We start from the raw sequence: 19108 nt of genomic DNA, 5'->3' as shown, positions 1-19108 counted from the left end.
TCAGCTTTCACTCTGAAAGACCGGACATACTCCAAAATCTCCCTCAATGATCTTCTTCTTAGCTATAGCACTAAATAAAACATCGACCTGGGGGTATTCCAGGATGGAGATATAGAGAGCTTATTCTTTCTCCATCCCACACGCTTTTTGTTCCCCTCTCCCCAGACTCTACATCCCTCCTCCACCCCAGCCATTTTTATATATGCTTACATCCATATTATTATTACTATCCATACATGTGGCCAAGACCTTTTTTGTTGTCTCATCATTTACTCAATTTGTGAAAAGATTGTACCACTTCTACTTACTCTTTCACGTGCTCTCTGTATCTTTTCTCTGTCATGACTGAGGTTTTCCAACATCTCCTGGCCAATTTGCTCTAGGGACAAGAAAACTTAAGTAAGGAAAGAAGAGGGTGCAAGTAAAAAAAAAAAACAACCAAACTTTCAGAAGTACCAAAATGACAATGGGCTCAGAATTAATGTTAAATAAGCATACATTTTACACCAGACATGTATTCCAATTCAGGTACTTGGGGAAGAATATTTTTAAAGTATTTGATACATTTATCTCTTTATCTTAGGTAGGATTAGAGGTGATTTATAATTCAGACTACAGGACATGACCAACATGATTTAGAGATGATGTATGAATTGCCCAAGGCCACCTCAGCATATTATCTGCCAAGATGGAGAGCCCAAGTCCAATGGCCTATCACTTTATCATCATGGAATTTAGCCTTTGGTTTTTACAGGTTATGAATAATGTTGACGTTTCTACTCTGCCTTCCCCACTTCATTACTGTGCTGTTTTCCATATATAAGTGAAACTCTACTTAGAACAATTTTGATTTTAAGGTATTTGCCCCATGTAAACAGTCCTCATGCTCGCAACTGCCACGACCTATTGTTAGTGGAACTATCTTGAAGCTTCTCTTCTCTCGGAGCAAGGGCTCACTGAGTGAGCTCTCAGCTGCTGTGGATATTTGAGTCAGGGAGGTGCTCTCCTTAACAAGTAGTTGAGGAGAGCTCAAGTTGAAGCCAGAACTTCCAAACACTTATACTGGTACAAGCAGCTTAGAACATTCATTAAAAAGCCGCAAGGCTGAGCTCCAATGAGGTTTTTCTCTGTAGTGATTATCACATTTGGTTGGCGCTGCCTGGCTCTCCTCTGACTGTAGACCCTTTTACAAGAGTGCAGCGATGTCCTGACAAATCCTCAGCAGCTCTGAGCAATTTTTTTTTCCGGACTCATTCTCCATCACCTGGGAGGTGACTTACTCTGTAATAGCAGTATGACTCTTTCGTAATCCTGGCAACTCGTCGGACTACCTTATTCTACATTTCTTTTCTTTTTTTCTCTTGTATTGTCTCTAAACCCATAACCTGTAACAACAATCAACTCTGACTTATAAGCTGATAGGAATATTCAACAAGCATCTGTCACAAGAACATCACTATGGCAGTTATTTGGCTCATGTATGCACACTGACAAACTTTTTAGAAGGCATCCTAAAAACGGTAGAGCAGGGATTAGGCCATATGGAGAGCTTTGGCTGTGAACTCACGCTGCCTGAGCCTTAATCCAGTACTGGCACTTGCTAGCTCTGAGGTCTTGCATAAATTACCTCACTTTGTTGTGCCTCCTTCTCTAAAATGGGGATAAGAATAGTTCTAATTATGGGGCTGCTGTAAAGGCTAAATGAGATCATCTAGTTAAAATGTTTAGTACAGTGACTGGCCTATAATGATAATAAACATTTTTTGAATGATCATGATCAATATAAAAAACCAATAGACTATTATGACCTTGATGCCCTCCGAGGTCCTTCATAATCCACTTGAACTGCAATTCTATTCACAGGAAAAAAAAATCTGTCCTATCTTTCCCACAAAATTGTTGTTATAGTCAAATGAGACAACTTAACTAGAAGTGTTTTGAAAGCTATCGAGTAGCATGCAAATGCATGTAATTGTATAGTATGTAAGAATGCACCCAGTGAATAATCATCAAGTCCCTACTCCGTGCCAGGTTGAGATGCTGGGGACATGGCCAGTAAACAAGATCAAGCCCTTCCACTCATGAACTTCTGTACAAATAGTGACGATTTAGCAGTTAAAGGACAAATGCTACATGAGGGTTTGTATTTCATGGCAGATCAGAAAAAGGACCGTAAATTCCTTTCATGACAGCAAATCCAAATAATAAGAATTGCTTAAGTACAATAACATAAATTATATTTTTTGACACCTAGGCTTACGGAAAATTCTTCTCAGGATGGATACTACCGTTCTAGCAGAGTATCTCCACTCAGATTGACATTAGCTTTTTATTATTAACTCCATACAATTTATCCTTAAGGTCAAATTGGATAAGATATGTGGTTCCCAGTGGAGGCATCGTGAAAGCGGAAGATGACACTGATAATGGAGAAGCAGGAAACAGCTAGAGTTGCATTTTTTCTTTTTTTGCATAACTACTACAATATTCAATTTTGTCATACTACTTAGGTATTACCATTACACTGAATTCTTTTAATCAACATAATATAGCAATTTTAATTCACTTTTAACTTGAAAATATCTATGAACACCATCAATACTGTATTTAGTACAGCAAAATACTATTTATATAAAACTTTCTCCTATCAAGACTGGTGTGTGTGTGTATGTGTGTGTGTATATATATATATATAGTCTCAAACAAGTAGGAAATAGGTTATCACCCTTATGTCATGTCACTAGCATAATATTTCCAGTAAGCATTCATGGCAGGAATAAAGCAATGAGAAAATACAGTGAAAAATGGAATATATGAAATATTTGTGGTCTCGTCCTACTCTCAAAGCCTATCATATCATGGGTGGCACCAGAGAAGGCAACATTGGAAAGCAGGTAACAGATTCACATTTCCACCAGGTTCACTAGGGGGAAAACTCTTCTGAAAAGATCTATCGTCTGCTACCGAAGGAATCAATGGAACAAGAGCTCAGGCCTTTTCAGGAGCTGTAAGTCACTCCCTCAGTCTCCTTGCCTCCTGGGTATTCCATATCTCAGCATCCACAGTACTAACCCCAAAGTACTGGCAGAGATACTGGCAAGAGTGCACATGTCCTGGTCTTAACATGAATTTGTTGGAAACAGAATTCTTTTTTTATATCTTACTTGCTACCTTCCATTTTCATGCCCCAGCAAAGAAAATTCCAGTCCAAACATATCAGAAACGCTTACACTTACAGAATCAAAAAATACTCATGCAAAGAAAGCTATATATGGTTTTTTCATTATGTGTTTTCCTACCCTAATCAAAACAAAACAAGACAACAAATTAAGAGGGGATTATTTTAAAAACAGACTATTCTTGGACAGAATAGACATTTAGGGATTATTTCATTAAAAATTAATCACACTGAAAATGAATATAGGTATGTATATGTGTGCTGTACACCAGAAATTGATACAACATTGTAAACTGACTACATTTCAATAAAAAAATTAATGACACTGTTGGATTTATTTTTGTCGAATAACTTAAGATACACGCACTCACCAGAAATACCAATAAACAAATACAAGCTCATGGCATAAAGCAGTGCAGATATGACGGATGCACTGAGTCTAGACATTTCAGTTCTTTAAATTTTCATAATACTTTTAGGATGGGAATCGTCATATGGCCTCTACTGAAAAAATTTGAAAAATCATAAATTTTATAAATGCTGTATTTGTTGACTGTGAGGATGTTCTTGAGATTCAGAAACAATGGGAAGCATAAAAGAAAATAAAAATGGATGCTATGTGCTAGAATTCTCCGTGTCAGTATGAGCATGATAAATGAATTCCTGGAAAGAAAAGTTCCTTCCTGTGCTTCTTCTATCCTTTCCACAGGGGCCTGTGGATTATCGCGGGAACACAGCACTCAGATTTACAAAGCGAGCTTTTGTTCCCACAATTACCCAGAATGAATCATATCCTTGATCCATGGCCCCTGTTGTTGGGTCACAAACTGCAAAAGGGGTTTTGCCTTACATTTCCTCCCCTTTTCAATGTATTTCGCAGTGGGTGGGGGATAATACAATAGGTATTCACCACTTCTTGCCCCATGAAGGACTGGAGAAGAAACAGGGAGCTACAAACCTGGCAAGATACTTCCTGAAGGACTGTCCTGGCATCACACAAGGTAAGACTTATTCTGAGGAGTTTGTACCATTGAATCATTTCTCTCCATTCATCAAATAATAAGGCCACCTGAACCATCGTAAGACTAATGTAAATGAACTTAATTTTTCAAATATTATCAGACTTCTGTTTTGGAGATGAGCAGATTAAAATACTTTCTATCAGAACGCAGAACTAATGGAGGCTTATATCATGTCATGATATAAATACATCTGAAAGGGAAGGAGCCTCAAATATAATTCACCAGAAAATGTTCCATTTGATAAATTCAAAATATTAAAATAAAAAAATATTTTAGCCATTATGCTTTAAAGCATATAAAGCTATAAAGCAAAAAAAAAAAAAAAGATCATCCTTTGTACACTTACATTTAACTTTCTTTTCACAAACTTTATTAAGGTTGTGGTTTCCAACAAATTATTTACAAAATGAAGACAGCCAGTTAAGTCTTCTTTAAAGAACTAAGAGAAGGTAAGATGATTTTCTGGCACTCAAAAACTTCATTAGCGATTTTAGTATCACATAAGAGGCATTCACAATTATCCATGTACTGTTTGTATAGGGGGACTTCCGTGAAGTGCAGAAGTTAATAGAAATACTTAAAGGAGCTATTTTTGAAGCATATGTTTTCATATGTATATTGTAGAGCACCAACCAGACAGATGCAAAACACAAAGTGACATTTCCTAACAATTTGGAGTACTGAATCTTGGACGTGGCTTGAGAACTTCTGGCTATCGAGTTTAATAAAAGTAAAAACTTATTGTTTTGGGAGAGCAAAGTATCTCATATATAGCCTTCCCAGGAGCGAGTTTCTCACAGAGTGGTTGGGTCAGCCAGTCTTTGGCATTTAGCACACCTTCCTGGACACTGACTGTGCCATCATGCCCGGAGTGGGGAGGTTATCCTCAGTATTCATCCTCAGGCATGAAAAGTCTTTTGAATTTCTGACCCCTGGATAGGCAAGGAAATAGAAAACACAGTTCTTTTACCATCTTTCATTATTCGACACTTCAAGACATGTGAAGACATTCTGCTTCCAATTCGGATGAAGAAAGATACAAATGACCACTCTCATAGAAACAAGAAGAACTGAGACAAAATCATTACCATTCTTTTCTGGGAAATGTCTAGTGTGTGCAGAAGAGCCCTGATGGGTTCTACAGAGAAACAGGCATCTAATTTATCAGCAAAGAGATGTGGCAACATTCATACCAATGGTGAGTGCCTGGTCTGAGTACACACCTTCTATTGACAGACTTCTCAGGGATAAGGAGAAATCAGTCAAACATCATATGAAAATATAGGCTTACAGGACAGAATGAAATTTAGACACAAAAGCAAATTGCTTAGTTTGATAATTCTCCCTCAATCTCCGTATTTGCTATGGAAGAGGCAGCGGAGAAGGCGCTGGTTAGTAAAGTGAAATCTCATATTCCCACATATTCTTGTGGTACTTGCCTTCTGAGACATTATCACAGTTAAGTCCAAACGTGAATCAAAAATATAGAAAACTGCAGACCACCCAGTCCCAGATCAAATACAGATAAGATTTTTTTAAAGGTGGCATAGACACAGGCTGGGGGCGCACTAATCTTAGATGAATCCAATCTAATTAGAGATTCGGCACTCAGCACCAGTTCAGCTTAATTTTGGGAAGAATCTGATCAGTCCATTAAGTAAGTACAAAATAGAATAAAGTGCTTCTAGAGGAAAATAAATTCAAAATGTTTATATTTTAGATTTTTTTTTAACACTGTGTCTAGAATTCTATTACAAGACATGCCAAAAAGCAGGGGGAAAATGAGAATAATGAAGTGAAAACATAGTTTACGAATGTAGACCAACAGATGACTAAGTCATTAAAATTAGCAGATAAAGATTTTTAAATAACGATTATAATTATGTTAAAGAATTTAAGGGAAAAGGCAAACATAATGGTGAAGAGATGGGCTTTTCAGGAAAGAAACAGAAACTCTAAAGAGGAAATGAATGAAATTCTACAATGGAAAAAATACAGCATCTGAAATCAATTCACTGGATGGACCAAGTAGAATATCCTTCACTATGCAAGAAAGGATCATTGAACTCGAAGACAGGTTAATAGACATTATTCACTCTGAAGAAGGGAAAGAAGTTTGGGAGAAACAAAAGAACACAGCATCAACAATTTGTGAGATAACAACAAGTGGTCTTACATACCTGCAGTTAGATTCCCAGAAAAGAGTCCCAGAGACAAACAATGGAATGGGACAAATACGTGAAGAAATAACAGCCAAAACTTTTCAAATTTTATTTTTAAAAAGTCATCCCACAGATCAAAGAAGTTCAACAAGCTTTGAGAAAGATAAATACAAAGAATACCACACCTACTCACATCACAGTCAAATTTCTGAAAACTAAAGGTAAATAAAAAAATCTTAAAAGCAGCTGGGGTAGGGGGGAGACACATTACATGCCGAAAAGCAGTAATAAGAATGAGGACTGAATTTTCATCAGAAGCAATGCAAGACGACATTTTAGTTATACGGGATTTTTCACTAAATATAAAATACTAGGATGACCTTTTTTTCTCCTCCCCTCAGTACTTTGGGATGTTATTCAACCCTTATAAATAAAAGTGAAATAAAGATAATTTTAAATAGTTGAAAAATGAGAAAATTATCCAGCAAAATTGAGTTACACAAAATGCTAAAGGAAATTCTTCAGGCTGAAGGGAAATGATACTAGATGGAAATTTACATCTACAGAATTTAGATCCAAATAAGGAAAAATACTAACGACATATGTATAAGTACAATATGAATAAACTCAAGGATGGGCTCAAAGGATGGAGAGGAAGTAAACAGAAGTATACTGTTACCAGGTCTTTATGCTACGTGAAGTAGCACAATATTTATTCAAGGTAGGCTGTGATAAGTTAGGGATAAAAACTGTCATCCTTGAGCTTCTCTGTCCAATATGGTACTTGCTGGCCACGTGAGGCTATTTAAATTAATTACAATTAAATAAAATTTAAAATTCAGCTTGTTAGTAGCACCAGTCACATTTCAAAGGCTCAGTAACCACAAATGGCTAAAGTTATTGGATTGGAGAATACAGAAACACCATCTCTAGAAGGACCTCCAAATTCCCCTTGACTTTAAGACCCACTTAAAAGAAACATGGACATATTCATTTGTGGTTTGATTAGGTAAAACATTCCCCTTCTATTGGTCTCAGTTTCCTTAAATGTAAAATGGTAGTCAGACTAGATAATTTTTAGCGTTCCTTCTGGCTCTAAAATATTAGGGCTCAATGACTCTATAAAATCTTAATGCCTCTTTTTCTCTATGGAGCATTTAAGCAAACTAGAGCACAAGGGCCAAATCAGACCCACAGATGTACTCCACCCTCCTCCCCACCCCCACAAGAAAATGTTGAAAAAACAACAAATAAACTTAATGCTTTTAAGTGGGTCATATACTCTCAGAATGCCCTACAACTGGTCTACAACTGGACTGGTTCACGTAGTAGCCTGCTGGCCTCTGAGGACATTTGCATTAACTACGTAGTATGAAATATTTTCAAGCACTTTGATGATGACGTTACTACAGAAATAACCATATACTCATCAACTGAAGGTAAACTTATGCATTCTGAATAGTAATATAGCAAAAGAGAGTACAGGTTGGTTTCTTTCTTTCTCTTTCTCTCTTTCTCTTTTTCTTTCTTTCTTTCTTTTTAAAAGCAATTATGACTTAACACTGCCTCCTCAGCTGGTGAGTATGTATTCTATTTTGTTTTAGGATGCTCAAGTCTATCATTAAGCAATTAAAAAAATCATCAGCACTACTTTCATCAAAGTCACAGTAGCAGAACCTCCCCTTAGTTACCTGGTTTGCTGCAGATAATTAACAAACACTATTCCCAGAGCCCTCAGACATCAGTCAGTGAAGCTGTGCTACCAATAATGATGCTCTGGAATGAGCAGGTACTATGTAAATTGAGGTTGTTAAACAAAAGGAGCCATGTTAATTACAGCTCCATTCAGAAATGAGAATGACTCTGTTCTACTCTACGAAACAAGACCAGAGCGCCAGGAAGGACATCCCTTTTTCACAATTCAATAAAGAATGTTAAAGCCAGGAGATGAAGAAGCAGAAAACCTGAATGGGCAAAACTGTCAAAACACATTCCAAAGGTTCACTTGTGGAATTTACCAAACATGTATTTACTTAGCAGACAAGGGAGACGGGTCCAGCATCACCCAGATCTCTGGGTTGAATGAATGACTCATTCTAAAAAAACAAAAAGGGCTGTAAACTATTGACAAGTGATTAGAAAGTAATTGGAAAGCCTTTTTGCAATCATTATGGTCAGAGTTAATCACTACCCGAACTCTTTGTGAACTATATACATTTCCATCACTGAATGTATACCATTCTAATTATCTGCTATTCAGAAGTCACTATTGGGCGGACTGCAGAATCTATGTGGCTGGCAAACAGGTTTTGCTTTTGTGAAACACTATGTTAAACATTTCTGAGCTGGCTAGCAACAAAAAAAAGTTTTAAACAGGATATTTTCTATAAAAAGCTGGACTTCTAGCTTCTTTTGAAATTTGGAATATAGGACAATACCGGGTCCACATTTCTACATGGTAAGCACACACTGGAGCTGAGTTACAGCTGTCCTCTTTAATTAATTAATTTTTATTGAAGTATAGTCAGTTTATTATGTTGCATTAATTTCTGGTATACAGCATAATGTTTCAGTCATACATACATACATGTATTCCTTTTCATATTCTTTTTCACTATAGGTTACTACAAGATATTGAATATAGTTCCCTGTGCTATACAGTTTGAACTCATTGTTTATCTGTTTTATATATAGTAGTTAGTATCTGCAAATCTCAAACTCCCAATTTATCTCTTCCCCACTCCCTTTTCCCCACTGGTATCATAAGTTTGTTTTCTATGTCTGTGAGTCTGTTTCTGTTTTGTAAATAAGTTCATTTGTCTTTTCTTCTTTTTTATTTTAAGATTCCACATATAAGTGATATCACATGGTATTTTTCTTTCTCTTTCTAGCTTACTTCACTTAGAAATGATGATCTCCATGTCCATCCATGTTGCTGCAAATGGCATTATTTTATCCCTTTTATGGCTGAGTAGTATTCCATTGTATAAATAAATATATATGTATTGTATAAATATTTGCATATATATATCACAGCTTCTTTATCCAGTCCTCTGTTGATGGACATTTAGGTTGCTTCCATGTCCTGGCTACTGTAAATGGCACTGCTGTGAATGGAGTGCAGGTGTCGCAGCTGTCCCCTTTAGAAGAGCCAGGGCCTACCAAGGTTGCCATCTCCCTTCCTGATCTGCTTCACTCATTTATGTTCCTGCTTTGCCTCTGTGGGGTCTGTTTGTGACTCCTTACTTATATATTCTTTCCTCCCCATTAGATTGTAAACGACTTTAAAGAGGAGGCCATTTCTCATTCCTCTCAGTATATGCTGCATTTTAAGAGGCAATGGATTACATATGCAGATCCTCAGGAAATTTTTGTTCATGGGAACCACTGAGCTTGTCTTCTATAAATTTATAATGATAGAAGTACAGAGTTATAGAAAGAATATGAGCCTCAAGAGTAATTGCACAGATGAGCAAACGAGGGTGCAGGGGCTCAGAGGTGGAGATCAACCAGGTCACACTGCTAAATACGGACAGAGCTGCAACCATGACCTAAGTTTCCCAACTCCTAAGTCAGAGATTTTTGCAGTCAAAATAATTAATTAAAAGTGTCCTTTAAAATGCATTACAATGTGGGTGACAAGGCATTCTAATCCTTCAGTACACATTTAGAATGTCAGTTTCCAAGAACGTGCCCAAGAAATTATTTGGGCAAGAGTAGGGCAGGAGACAGTCTTCACGTCTCCCCGACATCGTTCTATGTAAGACTTACAGCTCTCTATAGAGAAATATGCTGTGATTTCATGGTCTTGACGAACAACTTTCTGTCCTTTGCAAATTACACAAACAGCAAAAAAAAAAAAGCCCTACAAGTATTCTATTCTTACCCCGACCTTTCCACTTCAGTGTATTTATTAAAAAATAAGGGGCCAATTCTCATGTAGAATGGTAAAAATGCGCACCTGACTGACCCGTTTCTCCACTCTCCACGATGGCAAGTCAATCTGTTACTCAACAAATGAATCAGGTGAGGTGGGGAATTTAATATGTTTGAATTGATCATTGTTGATGTAAAAAGTAGTTAATCAGGAGCTGACATTTCATCCTTCCCCCGACTCTCCTTCATGCACGCACCCCTCCCAAAACACAGGTACGTACACACACACACACACACACACACACACACATAGAGGATAAAACATATTTACTTGGCTTGAGACCTCTATTCAGAGCTTAACAGGAGAACACTCAGTGTTTTAGAATGGAAACAGAGACAGATAAAATCAGAGAAATGCAACTGTCACCTACAAACACAAGATGACACTGGAATATTAGAATTTTTGGCCTCAACATTCCTTTCCTTTATATTTTTTTTTCTTGGTCTTAATTCTATTCTTAGTTTGAAATGAAGCCAGAAGGGATAGATGGCCTGAAGGATGAAATCGCTTCTCTCGTTTTGATTTGAATATGTGGCAAGAGATGCACATCCATATATAAACACACAAGTAACAGACTCACATCACTTGGGATCTTCAGGTTTAAATACTAAAAGTCACTGAAATCACACTGAGCTGATCAATATTTTCAAAGTTCATTTGTGTTGTGGCAGTTATTGTTGCTTCTTACGGAATATTTAAAAATATGTTAAAAATTTAATGTTCCATTGTATGGATAACATACCACATTTTGTGTATCCATTCATCCACTGATGGATATTTCCTACCCCTTGGTTATTGTGAATATAAAAACATCTCTGTACAAGTACTTATTTAAATACCTGTTTCAATTTTTTTCCGTACATGCCTAGGAGTAGAATCGCTGGATCATATGGTAATTGTGTGTTTAACCTTCTGAGGAACTGCAAAGCTTGTTTTCCACAGTGGCTACCATTTTGCATTCCCACCAGCAATGCAGGAAGGTTCCAGTTTCTCCTTGGCTACATTTGCTATTTTCAATTCTAAAAATTATAACCATCCTAGTAGGTATGAAGTAATATCTCACTGTAGTTTTGGTTTGCATTTCCCTAATGACAGATGATGTTCAACATCTTTTCACATGCCTGTTGGTCATTTGTATATATTCTTCAGAGAAATGTCTATTCTACTCCTTTGTCTATTTTTAAATTCGTTTGTCTTTTTGTTGTTGAGTTGTAAGAGTTCTTTATATATTCTAGATACTGAACTCCTATCAGATATGTAATGTGTAAATATATTCTTTCATTTTGTAAGTTGTCTTTTCACTCTCTTGTCAGTGTCTTTTGGTGTACAAAAGTTTTCAACTTAATTAAGTCCAATTTATCTATTTTCTCTTTTGTTGCTTGTACTTTTAGTGTCATGCTTAAGAATCCATTGTCAATTTTGGTCCATGAAGATTTACCCTTATATTTTCTTCTAAGAGTTTTTTAGTTTTATTTCTTACACATAGGTCTTTGATCCATTTTGATTTGATTTTTGTTTATGGTGTAAGGTAGGAGGCATCACACATAATATTTTTAAAAAATTTGGGGGGGGGTAGGTAATTAGGTTTATTTATTTCTTTATTTCTGGAGGAGGTACTGGGGATTGAACCCAGGACCTTGTGTATGCTGAGCACTCACTCTACCACTGAGCTATATCTTCCCCCTGCACACAGTATTTTTGATTCACACAAAACATTTAAAATTCCTCTGGAGGGAGTTACTTTCTTCTTATACATCTTATACATTAAAAAAAAAACCTAATTTCTACCCTAACTCAAGGCCTGGACCAATGTTCTCAGTGATTTATAAATTAAAATGTTATGTTTTATGTAGTATTTTTTCATGTCTTGAACTTATGAGCACAATGAAAGCAGACATTCAAGAGGAGGGATCATGGATTTATTGAATAAATGGAAAACAGAAAGTTACTGAGTTACTGAGTCTGATGAAATACAGGACAATGGGACAAGTGGAGAATAGGCCTTGAATATTAATGCTGCTGTATTAGAGCATTAAGAAACTCAAAGTTTTGACTAAAAAGATGACTGCCATTCAACATCAGGCAGGAAATCGTGTTGGAAATTTAGAGGGGAAGACTGAGAAGGTGAGAAGGACGATACTGAAGGTGGCTTAGAATTAAAGAAGTGATTAAAACAAACTAGTGAACATAAGAAAAAAGAAGCAGACTCACAGATATAGAAAACACACTAGTGATTACCAGTGGGGAGAGGGAAGGGGGACAAACAGGGTAGGGTTAGGGGGTTAAGAGGTACAAACTACTATGTGCAAAATAAATAAGCTACAAAGATATACTATACAACACAGGGAATATAGCCAATATTTTATAACAAATTATAAATAGAATATAACCTTTAAAATTGTGAATCACTATGTTGTACACCTGAAACATATAATATTGTACATCAACTATACCTCAATAAAATTTTTAAAAAAATAAATGATTAAAGTTTGGAAATTAAAATTCAGAGGGATAAAGTAAGTCAGTTTCTTTAATTTTCCAACAAAATGTCACTCCTGCTATCCATCTGTCTAGTCCTGAGAGCAAAGTCAACAAATAGACGCCATACTTACCACCGCTCTTAATCCCAAACACCTGGCAAGTATCATTAATCAATCACATGGTCCCTGAACACGCCTTGTAAGTAACCCTCTCCTTGCAATGCTCCAGGCAATCAGCTCCAAATGATGCAGGTTGGCACAGGGGATAAGACTTATCCTGGATCTACAGTTTTGGGAATTTTTTTCAAACTGACGGCAGAGAACACCCAAATTTCAGCTTTCAGCCAGTGTTCTCATTCTTGAATCTTCTGCCATTAATTTCCTTCCTGAATAAGATGACTGAAATGTGAAGGAGTTAGTCAGTGGCAAAGGTTCTTATCTGGTCATGTGCTTCTCTGTTTCTGGACCAGGCACATTTATGAGAATTTTAATAAACAGGGTTGTGTAGACCTCATTTCGGCTGACTAATTTAGAATCCGTGGAAGTGGGGTCCAGACATGTATATTGTTAAAAATGTCTAGAAGTCATGCTAAACTCTTTGTTAAGAACTGATGGCCTTCGTTCTTCAACATTCTCTAGTGCTATACATCTGGCCCCAACAGAGAACTCTGCCCCTTTAACACTGGGTCTTTGGTGCTCATAAGATTTACTTAAAAAATTACAAAACAAGGAATATTTTGACAACATTTTAGTCAAGCTGATTTCAAGAACAGGATTCATCACATTTCTTCATTTGTCTTATTCAAAGACCACCACCACACTTCCTCTCTTTCTTGATTAAAAAAAATTTTTTTGACAGTACAGGAAATAATTCATTTTGTACTACTGAACAATGCAAGCTATGCAATCCAGTATATTTTCTTATTTGGCCTGAAGCTCTGGGTGAGTTTAATCCTTAATTGTTACAGCATTGCTCTAGAATCTCTTTATACATCGGCCCAGTCTCCCCCACCCCCAAGCCCACTCAAATCTTCCCTCTACTCTTCTTTAATTTTTTTTTTAATTGAAGTATAGTTGATTTACAATGTTGTATTAATTTCTGGTATACAGCATAGAGATTCAGATATATATATATCTTTTGACATTCTTTTTCATTATAGGTTATTATAAGATATTGAATATGGTTCCCTGTGCTAAACAGTAGGAACTTGTTGTTTATCTATTTTATAAATAGTAGGTACTATCTGCAAATCTCAGATTCCTAATTTATGCCTCTCCCACCCCTTTCCTCCCTGGTAACCGTAAGTTTTTTTTCTATGTCTGTGCGTATGCTTCTATTTTGTAAATAAGTTCATTTGTGCCATTTTCCCTTTACTTCTTGACTTCTGTCCTCTGTCCTGGGTTAATTTTTCTACTCTTGATATATCTACTGGATCTTTTATTGTAAAACACTTCTTTCTGTGGAAGTAGATGGGGCACAGATCGATCAATGAACAATAGTCAGTAGGATTGTTCAAACACAGACTCCTGGACCCCACACCGCAGTGTCTACTTCAGTAGGTCTAGGGGGAGGTCCAAGCGGTTGCATTTCTAACAAAGTCCCAGATGCTGCTGATGCCACTGTTTCCCTGGGACGCTGCTTGGAGAACTGCTCTTCTAGAGTAGGAATCGGCAGACTGGGGCCCTTGGGCCAACCCAGCCTGGGGCTTGTTTCTGTAAACACAGTTTAACTGAAACATACACAAACGCTCACAAGGAAGCCAGGGCAATCTACAGAGGACTCTTAAATCTAAGGGGGGGAATTTATACTATACCATGAAGCAGACAAAAAGGAGGAGACAGTTAAAGCAAAAGAACCCTGCATTTTTGGACACTAACATTTTGAGAGATGGAAATTAATAAAACTCAAGACAAGGGAATTAGTGAACAAGTGGAGAAAAGTAGAATAAGAAAAGGATAGATTGTTTCATGGTATATATATTCTGGCAGAGTTTTAAGGTGATCTGACCTTAGTGTTATTTTTTAACCTAAGATGTATGGGTGATAAGAGATCCAAACTGAGCCTAAAATATTGTTTTCCTAAAAAATAAAATGTCTTCTCTTGCAAAAAAATAATAATAAAAAAATAAACGATGAAGGGGCTAAACGTTTCCTAATATTCTTGCTGTTCTTCTGACATTAAAGAAAAGGCTAAATAAATATGGATTTTGATAATCTAGCTCATCAAATGGCAATGCTGGTCAATGTCAGGTGAAGGACAGGAAAGAATTATTCAATTTTGCAAACTGAAATATCAGTTTGACCTTAGAAGGACAGTACATAACCAACTGTGCACTTAAAGACTTCTCTCAGTTAAACTCCTAAAAAAATAGTTTACTATTGTTTGCCCTTCTTAGCAAGCACTAAGACGTTGGGAGTTTCTAAAATACAGAATAAAACAAAGCCACTATTGTTTCTAAATACAATAGAGAATTTATTAGACTTCATTGGCAAGGCTGTATATTGAACTTATTAGCATATTTCCAAGAAGAATGTTTAATTACATCTCAATAGGCTCCATTAGGGAACCACTAAAATTGAGTCTTTTACCAAACTTCCGTGTAAGAGTATTAACAAGTTGAGATGGGACTTTTTTGAAGGAAAAAGGCACGTAGGCTTAAATTTTCGGTGATGAAAAAATGACTTCATTCATTCAATATATATCCAACAAAAGTTTACTACTTACAGGCTGGGTATAAAACACCGCAATGAATGTTTCCCTCCAGGGGAGGTTTTTTATTTTGGGCTACTATTTATTGACTGCTTACTTGTATGCCAGTCACTGTTCTAAGCCCTTGACAGATACTGCATTTAATCTTCACAACACCATATGAAGTAGATTATTGTTAACCCTTTCTAAAGACAAAGAATTTAAGGCTCAGAGAGGTTGGGTAATTTGCCCAAGGTTGGCCAGTATTCAAAACTCATGGCTGATTGATCCCCAAGCCAATGGTTATGGCCACTGGCACACACTGTGCTTCCACCAGCCCATAAATGGCCGACTTCATAGGAATTCTGGCCAAACAGTTTGGAGCAACACTTCAGATAAACACACAATGAAAAAGGAAGCTAGACATTTTATGAATTTTCCAATGTCATACATCAAATACAAGGATGAGGGTACCAGGCAAAATTTAAAAACTAAAAAATGACTCTACTTAAAAGAAAGAAAAGCAAGATGAGTTTTCTAAGGCCCAAGAACTTCACATATTCTGGGCTTACCTCCCAGGCCCAGCTGGCCTATTTGTCCACCTCTTTCTTCTACCTTTGACTTTAATTTATTATTTTTTTTTGAGGGGGAAGGTAATTAGGTTCATTTATTTATTTATTTTTAGAGAAGGTACTGGGGATTGAACCCAGGACCTTGTGCATGATAGGCATTCCCTCTATCATTTGAGCTATACCGTCCCCCTACCTTTGACTTGAGTTCCCAGTTCCTCTCCAGGATTTCGTGCATTTTGGTTTTTGTGAGACATGCAGTGACTGCACACTTACTGAGACAATACTGACTGCCAGTGTAAAGACCACTCATTTCTGAGAACTGAAGTATCTCTGTGGTCTGTTTTCACTTCCCATCTACCTGCACTGCCTTGTGAATATCTTCATGGTGTCTCTCACTGAAGGCAGAGTGGGGACAGGTTTTGATTTCACTGAGGGCTTGTCTATACTAAACTTCAGATGCTGTTCTAAGCAAGCCTTGACTCAGCCACAACTCCCAACCCCCTTCATGTTGTCTTTGAACAATATGAATTTGGTGTTTGTTTTTGGGTCCCTTCCCCACTTGAAGCAAAGAAATCCCCATCACTATAGAACTCTCAACGTTCTACTATACTGTACTGTAAGCATCCTGTTAGGAGTCAGCACGATTTCTAAATGGTCAGAAATCAGAGGACTCTGCTCTTTTTCCATTCCTGGCTGAGGCCAGTGTTCTGAGGAAGTTTCAGGAAATACACCAGACAATGACCCAATTGCTAACAATTTTCATCTGATAAAGCAGGAATGGCTAAAATAGGCTTTTCCAACTTTCCATTTCAACCTTTTCTTTCTTAGAGGGACCATCATCCTTGGAAATGGAAAGTCCAAAGTCCACTCATGTTTTTTCCTTGATATACCAGAAATGAACTCCAAAACAATTTGAAAAATTATTATTACTACCACTATTATTATTTTAATATGGACATCCATTTCATCACAAAGGGACTGGGACTGTTAACTATGAGAGTGGTTATTCCAATAAGAAAGATTATGCCAATATATTTTCTACCCAATTTAGACACTGAGATATTACAGAACTATCTTGTCATAATTATAATCTCATCTAAAGCCATCCAACAGGCCACTTAAGCATAAAAGAAACTGTGAGGACAGGGCCGCTTCCCCATGTAAACTGCCTAGAGCCAAGGAGGACGTCTTCCCAACCACAGCTGAACACTACAGATCCACTGGCCTTGAATGTTGCTTCTGCCACAGAGCAGTACTTAAAATTATGTTCCATAGGAAGAGAAAAAACAACACCTCTTCAAATCAAAGAAAAGATTCACAAAACACAGACCAGGAAGAAGACTTATTTAATCTATCACAACAATTAGTCATATAAACAAATGAGAGTATGAATCATAGGTTAGAAAGTCAAGCTAAGCAGAAATACAAGAAAATCTCTTCTTAATGTTAAGTCACATGTCAAGAAATACTAAAGGCAATTTTTAAGTTTGGAACTCTTCACTGGGAGGAGATATTTCATGTGAAGGCAGATGACTCCTCCTCTTGTAGCCGTATTCGGATTTACAGAGACAAGACCTGAAGAGGATCATAAGAAAGCACCTGAAACCTCTCCTAGTAGAGGACGTCTTTGTACATCTGTATCCTCCCCACCGGGTCCAGCATGTTGCAAAGCCCAGAGTTGGAACTTATTAAATATTACACGTGATGTAATGTCATAAACCACCTTCAAATTATTGGTATCAGTTCAGTTTGGGGGACTGATACACCTTGAGAACCCAGATGATGCCAAAACGTAACGAAAGTTCTTTTTTTTTTTTTTCATACCAACAGAAAGCTCAAGAAGCTGGTGAACAGCTCAGCAACGTAGAAACTAGCTGTGCAGAGCACTCTTTGAATACGAATTAGCAGTGGGTAATGGCAGCATATTTATGAGGTCTCTTGCCGGGTCCTTTCCTCCTGTGAATGCTGTATAATTCATTGCGCGCGCCCTGACCCCAGTGCGCTCCTGTTCTGACAAATCATACTTGATTAAGACAAATCTTTATTAGTTAGCTAGTCAACTTCCCCATTTATCACTGGCAAATCCCATTCTCCTATTCAGGTGCAGGAAAAGTGACTGAAACCTTAACAAAAACACACACCCAAACATCTAAATACAAATAAAAGATCTGTTATACTCAGCAAGTAATACCATGTGTCTCAAAGTCTTAATAGATGCTTAAACAAATTATTTAATAAGTATATATCATACACACTGACAAATTCAAGCCCACAATACATTTCACCTCGGCTGAGGAATTGTTAATTAGGAATTTTTATCTCCTACTGAAGTCTTGTTTGAAAGCAAAACGCCATATTTTAAAGCCGTATTACAAAGTTAGAACCTCAAAATACTGGGGGGGGGGGGAAAAGACTACAGAGTAGAAAGACTGTTTAAAGCTCCTATCAAGAGAATAACAATGCCAAACCTTTTAAAAAGTGAGAGAATAAGGCGGAATGAATTCGAAATTATTCTTGATTCTACAGTATCATAGGAAAATGCATCTCTTTTTGAACCATCTGCAAAGTTTTCATGAACTTCAATGTTGGTTTACCCTAAAGACGATTTAACATATGTATAGGGGATGATACTCATTGCAGAGGCTGGTGCACTGAGCCTTTGTGCACCAGGACTGTTCTCAGAAAGCTGACTATGAAGCCATCAGTAACAAAGAAGCAGGCCATGTCCTAAGCTTGCTACTGAATATCATAAAAGCATCTTCTGACAATTTTCAAAAATTTTCTAGTTTCATGGAGATAGAAGTTGGCACAAACTATTAGCTCTCTTTCCTTAGCGAGAGTATGAAAGGGAGAGAGAGACAGTAAGACAAAATGAGAATGAAGAGGGTTTGAGCTGACTTTCATACCCCATATTTTTACTTTACTTAAACCCTGATTTCCAATGGAGGAGGAAATATTTTTACCTTTTTCCTAAGAAGCTACCACATCAATTCAGATGTATAATCAATGTGTAATTTCAACAGATTATCTCATTGTTCCCTTTAAAAACAATGCAAAGACAATGTGTA

General features: G+C 36.9%; 1 protein-coding gene across 4 annotated transcripts in view; it reads right to left on the bottom strand.

The window, feature by feature from the left end:
* Window positions 1-19108, bottom strand: part of VTI1A (vesicle transport through interaction with t-SNAREs 1A) — a 345054-nt gene that overhangs the window by 145841 nt on the left and 180105 nt on the right. For all 4 annotated transcript variants that reach the window (XM_072971918.1, XM_072971917.1, XM_015235944.3 and 1 more), the window contains exon 6: window positions 309-379. In XM_072971918.1, the coding sequence (XP_072828019.1) occupies window positions 309-379 (71 nt within the window). The remainder of the gene's footprint in view (window positions 1-308; window positions 380-19108) is intronic.

The sequence above is a fragment of the Vicugna pacos genome, chromosome 11, assembly GCF_048564905.1.
Source record: "Vicugna pacos chromosome 11, VicPac4, whole genome shotgun sequence".
NCBI classification, from domain to species: Eukaryota; Metazoa; Chordata; class Mammalia; order Artiodactyla; family Camelidae; genus Vicugna; species Vicugna pacos.
Note: the sequence above shows the minus strand (reverse complement) of the source record. Positions and strands in the feature narration are given on the sequence as shown.